A 6,170-nucleotide genomic window follows, 5' to 3' on the forward strand; every position below is an offset into this window, starting at 1 on the left:
GCCCCTTGAGCCTACATTGCCTGAGAATAGTTGATAAGTGGAATTGGAAGAGCCCAAGAAAATGTTTGCCCAGGGTCCAATCAATATTAAAGAAGGCCCTGTCCATAGCCTGGGAGATGCAAGTTGAGGCACCCTCTGATGGGACTCTCTTTGCCTTTCTAAACATCTCCAAGGGCTACCACTGCCAAAAAAGCTACTAACTTTCACTGGAAAATCAGTGGTTTCCAGTACAGGCTTTGAAATCTCATCTGACTTGTTTAAATCTTATTCAGGTGAGGAAGGGAAGTAACAGAAATCTCTCAAATGGGGGACACAGACACATTTTATTAGAGTGAGGAGAGGATTGAACCTCTGACAATGTTTTTGTTGCTGTTCCTGCATGGTGCTGGTGAACGCCACATCCCACATTTCTTGGACAGGTGTCACATGGATAGGAGGTAAAGATAAATCTTGCCAGTAGGGTCACAGACAGAAAAACCATAGGCATCAGAATGCCTAAAAACGTCCCCACTCTATTAAAAAAATACTGGCTGCAGTAAAATTTTAAGGACATACAGTACAAAAACACAAGAGACTGCAAGGATGTCTCCAGGTATCAAAATCATTACCAGACAGTGCCGGAACAAGGGGTGGGCAGCTGCCCTGGGCACTGTGGTATCATGTGAGATTGGGGGGCACCACAAAGAGATTGAGTGAGGAGGGGATTTGTTTTTGGTGGAGGAATTGGGGGGGGGGAGCAGCAGGAGGTAAGAATTGTTCTAGGAGGAGAAATTTGGGTGTGTGTGCTAGGAGTGGTGATTAATGGGGATTTGTGTTGGGAGGGGAATGGGAAAAGAGGACTTGTGCTAGGATGGTTGATTTGGGGGGTTTGTGCTAGAAGAGGTGATATGGTAGATGGGGATTTTTGCTAGGAGGATATTTTTTTTTTTGGGGGGGGGGGGTATCTGTGCAGAGATTTGTGCTAGGAGTTTCAGCAGGGAGGAAAGGGAATTTCTGCTTAGTGCATTTTTTTGGGGAGAAGGGAGGATTTTTCTTGACACATAATGCTCATACATGTTGGGGGGGGGGGGGGGGTCGGTTTGGCATGTTCACTCTGGGCTCTAGATGACCCTGTCCCAGCGCTGTTGCCAGATACAGTCATAACCATTACTTTAAACTTGTGGGATGTTACAAATGACATTATATGTGACACATGAAAAGTAAAAGGATCTACAAATTACTTTAAAATAAGTAACCCTTGATGTCACAGATGTTTCAACATGGTAAAAAAAATTATTTTATAGGTTATTTTGATGTTAAAAATTATATTTAAGATACACCCCCTTGAATTCAGAGTTAATCCTGCCAAGTCCCATAATTATTCTAAAGTCAAAAATCAATGGCAAAATTGGACAAATCACAACATGGTTCCCTATGGTCAGAAATGGCCATATCAGGTCCCATGATTATCCTATAGTTGCCACAAATGAACGAATTGCTCCTGCACCACATACAGTTTTTAGTGTAAGGTTAGACTAAGCAAACTTCAACCATTTTAATGGGATGTGCCTTCATGGCTGTGCCAGATGTAGATATCCCCTGGGGTAGCCATTTTTGCTATGACTGCCTGCCATGACTGCCTGCAACCAATGACAATATGCCGCCTGGTAGCTGAACACGCACAGGGCTGGACATGTACGATATGGACACTCTAGCCTCAGTGCGCCCCCCACCATGCTTCCTTGCTTGCCGCCCGAGGCAGCCACCTTAATTGGTCTCATGGGTGGAACAGCCCTGTGTGCCTTATGCATCATAGATATTTCATGTCCATGTCTGACACCACCCCAGGAATAAAACAGTGTAGAGGCCATTAAATAGTTCTATGATCTTGTACAGTAAAAGAGACAAAGATCCTCACCCAAATGTTCACACAACCAATAGTGTTATACATATCTTTGAAGTGATTCCCAGTATCATGGAATGGATGTGATTCATATTATACTGCAATCCTCCCCAATTTATGGCTACCCTGTTAACTGCTGATGTACAGAAGATCAAAGGTATAGAGGAAAAGTGGATGGAATGGTTTTACCAACTGCCACTTAATCATATGCTCTCTCATCAAGTGCCACTTACAAATATGGAGGCTGCCATTACTGATCTTCTTTCGAAAATGTCAAATGCCTAGCTATCTCTGACTTCAACTATTTCTGAGACACTGGCTATACAGGCATGCTAAATAGGAATCCTGACTTCATTCCTATTTTATTTCCTGCATACTTGGCCAGTGACCCAAAAAGCATTAAAACAGACAGAAGGAGGTCAGCAATGTTAGCCTATTTATTTCTCTCAGTATAGGTTTTCTTTTTGTTTTCTGCAGAAGCTAAAACCAAAAGAAGGAGGCCAGACCAAATTCATAAAGGAGTCCAAAACAACTTTAATATTTGCATGCCGATCAACATGTTGCAGGGACAAAACATGCCCCCTCCCTTCATAAGGGCTCAGTAATGTTTGCGTGTGTTTAAATGGATTCAGTGAAGCTGATACTTATGAATTCCTAAACCTGGTGCTTGTTACAGAGCTGTCACAGTATGTGAGACTATATTTTAAATGGAAGAGCTGCCAACACACAGGAGACTTTGCATAGTAAAATAGACTTTCATATTAGACAATGATACATGTTACAAGCAGTGCGGGGACAAGGTCATCCAGCACCTAGGGCAAAGATGCCAAACTGGTCCCCCCACCCACCCACACACACACACACACACACACACACACACACACACACACACACAATGTGCAAGCTTAGGGGATCCTATGCCCAGCAGTCAATTGCTTGTCAAAATTACTTTTCAGCTCAGTTTTAACTTTGAGCACAGGCTCGAGTTGATGGCTCTCTCCTCCACTCATGGCTCTCTCCTGGACACTTCTGCATTTGGTGGTGCTGGCTGTGCTCTCTCTCCCACTTATCCTTCTTCATAGTGCAGCTCCTGTGTGTCTTTGAACACTGCTGCATGCTTGCTAATACAGGAGCACTGCACAGGAAGGAGGAGGGGGGGGGGAGCAAGAACACAAGCCCACGTCGCCTCCCGGCTCTCTCCTTGCTGCTCCCAGCGCTGGGCTGATAGGAGTTGTGATGCTGTTGTCACTACTCCTTTCAGCCTTGTAACAGAAAGAAGGCGCCCCCATCCCTACAGTAGACCATTGCACCCAGGGCAGCCACTCCTCTCGCCCACCCTTTGTCCTTGTCCTGGTTTCAAGTGATAGTCATGCTACGGACTGCTTCCAAGTTACAGAAGATGCAAAGGGATACATCCAAGAGATGCTAGGACTTCAATGCTCATTAATACAGAGTAGTAAAAGTGAAAAAGAAAGTCATTTGTAGGGATTAATGGCTCTGGTTTGGCAGCTTACATCCAAAAAGGGCCACTCTCCAGTGGGTACCCAGGAACATTGCTCAGATCTTAAACCAACAGAAGAATCATCACACCAACTACAGTAAAGTGGCCCACACTGGTATGTTGCATATGTTTTCCTGGAATAACAATTAATCAAACCATAACGCACATACATCCATAGGTAACTCTTGTGAAGGGAAGGTGTGTGGCTTTGCAGTGGTACTGTGCAAAACCCAACAATGAAGAGAAAAACAGCACACCAAGAAGTAGATATTGAAGCAGAATTTACCGAAATCTCATATCATCAAAAGAGTTACACAAAAGTCTGAAAGCATGATGGCCATCTTTTTTTAAGGTGACACCTTGTAAAAGATGGCCACCCTGCTCTCAAAACATTGGTGTAATTTTATTGCTGATATGGGATTTTAGCAAATCCTACTTACCAGTGTGTTGGATTTTTTTCATTGTTGGGTTTTACTGGCATAACTCTGCCCCAACTGATTCTTTTGTAAGCAGTACGTTTAGCATTTCTCTGGCATCTTCTTCCCTGAGTCCATTCAAACACTTGCTGGCATTACTGAGCCCTGATGAAGAGGAAGAGTGTTTTGCCCCCGAAATGCGTTGGCTGTATTGTGAATCATTAAAGCTATTTTGGACTCCTTTATGCATTTTGTGTGTCGCAAACCTTCTGCTGGTTCAAGTTCCAAGTTACAGAAGACTGCTATAGACTGATAGCAAGTAATAGGAGACTTTTAAGGAGAACATTAACTGAACTGCTTAAAGGGTAATTCCATTTTTATGGGGGTAAAAATCAGCAAATAAAGAAAAAACAATATTGCGTATACAATTGCGACACAGATCATATTGTAATTGAATGGTATTAACAAATGATCTTTCCTTTTCAATCTGCAGCTATTGTAATTTTCTGAAAATGCAATGCAATATGGCAACCTGAAGATGTTCTGTACTCAGAATGTATACTGACCACACCCCCAGAAACATAATTTCCTGCTTGTGTAATTGGCTCACCAATTTTCCCAGAAGTCTGCCTAAAGCTGGATACACACTATACAACTTTTGTGGTTAGAGTCCCTTTAGATTCACATTCAACAATGTAGTGCCTGCCTGATTGCATACAAATTAAAAGTGTTTAGATTTGACCTCATATTATATGGTTTTGGTAAATCTAAAGGAAAAAAATCTAAAGACAATTGTTGTGCATGGCCCTTAAGATACAAGTCAGATTTCTGGCATCCCCTGCAACAAAAATGTCATTTTTGGTGAGATAATCCCAATAGGAACACGTCTAAAGGGCTACAGGCCAAGCAGATTTCCTGATTAGAGCCCTGCAGCTGCACAGCTTATAGATCATTATGAAACCACTCCCATTTGACCCACCCATCACAGAGGCACAGAGGAACAAACAATGATTTCTTCAGAATAACAAAAGGTAGGAATCTGCAACAAAGGTTGTTATAATCCTTGCAATGTACAGAGATCACCCAGAGGGGAATATTTTTTTCTCAACAAAAGTGGAGTTACGCTTTAAGAAGCCTGTATCAATCACTACTGAGCTAGGCAAATTCGGCAGTGTATGTCCATGCTCCTCTCCTGCTTTCTCATACTAGAGCCAACCTTACAAGTAGTGGGAGCTCTCTTCATGGCTTTGAAAATGACAGTCAGATAGTAACTGCATGCCTGAGCACTCTCTGATGTCCATGGGCTTCCTTAAACAAGAAAGAAAAAATGATTGAAATGAGATTACCTGAACAGGATTTCTTCTGTGTATTGGAAAATATTGCTCCACAAGATAACATTAATTTTAGATATCTGCTCTCAGATTTTCCTAAAACATTTACATATTTAACCATTATTGTAAAAAAAAAAAAAAACATCCTTTACATTTAGCAGTTTATGAAAATTGCGTTATTTATGTGTCGTGGTTCTTTCCGTCCACACAGGTGCTCGGCCAGCCTTGGATCATCTATGGTCAACATAACATCCTATAGTAAATTCTTTCATAGTATTGCCAAGATTTTACAGACCACCACGCCATCAAGATGCAGAAATCCAGGTCACTTAGCGGGATCATCCGATGGTACATTTATGCCATCCACGGGCTTCTGTGTGAAATATTGTTTACTTCAACCTGGGACATTTTCGCCAAGAAAAGCTGGAAATTGATAGGAGTCAGCAGCATCTGGGCCATTTTCATATATGGGACAGCCATTTTCATAATCGAAAAGATGTCTTTTTACCTGCAAAGGAGATGTCCTCTCGTTTTTCGGTGTCTTGTATATACCCTGTGGACATACATATGGGAATTCTCTACAGGCTATGTGCTGAGGACTTTTGATGCATGTCCTTGGGACTATTCTCATTTCCCTGGAAACATCATGGGCCTTATCACACTGGAATATGCAGTACCCTGGTACTTTGGCTGCATGATAGCAGAACAGGTGGTCATCAAATACACCCTCAGGTTACACTTACTCCAAGTTGGAAACCAAGGAAAATACAAATGATATTTTTTAAACCCTAGAATGTTTGACTTGCAATAAAAACAAAAAAACAATGTCTCACATATTATTCCAGGATAATGTATAATTCTTGAATGTAAATAATATTTTAAAGAATCTTGGCAATAAAAAAAATATAATAACCCCTCAAAAGTAGGAGATAAAATGTTTAAGAACATACCTTTTCTTGTCTGTGTTCCAAAAAAGTAACCATCCCCAGAATGTCTACACTCACCACTTGAAGGACTTTATTGTTGGGGTAATAAGATAT

At 41.7% G+C, this 6,170-nt stretch overlaps 1 protein-coding gene across 1 annotated transcript; it reads left to right on the forward strand.

Annotated features, from left to right (window-relative positions):
* Nucleotides 1–5,306: 5,306 nt before the first annotated feature.
* Nucleotides 5,307–5,905, forward strand: TMEM229B (transmembrane protein 229B; the record flags this gene model as incomplete). Its single annotated transcript, XM_082248864.1, has 1 exon — nucleotides 5,307–5,905. The coding sequence occupies exon 1, from the start codon at nucleotides 5,441–5,443 to the stop codon at nucleotides 5,903–5,905; it is 465 nt and encodes a 154-aa protein (XP_082104990.1). The 5' UTR covers nucleotides 5,307–5,440.
* Nucleotides 5,906–6,170: the final 265 nt, after the last annotated feature.

The sequence above is a fragment of the Pelophylax lessonae genome (genome assembly GCF_965119305.1).
Source record: "Pelophylax lessonae genome assembly, chromosome: 3".
In the NCBI taxonomy this organism is placed as follows: Eukaryota; Metazoa; Chordata; class Amphibia; order Anura; family Ranidae; genus Pelophylax; species Pelophylax lessonae.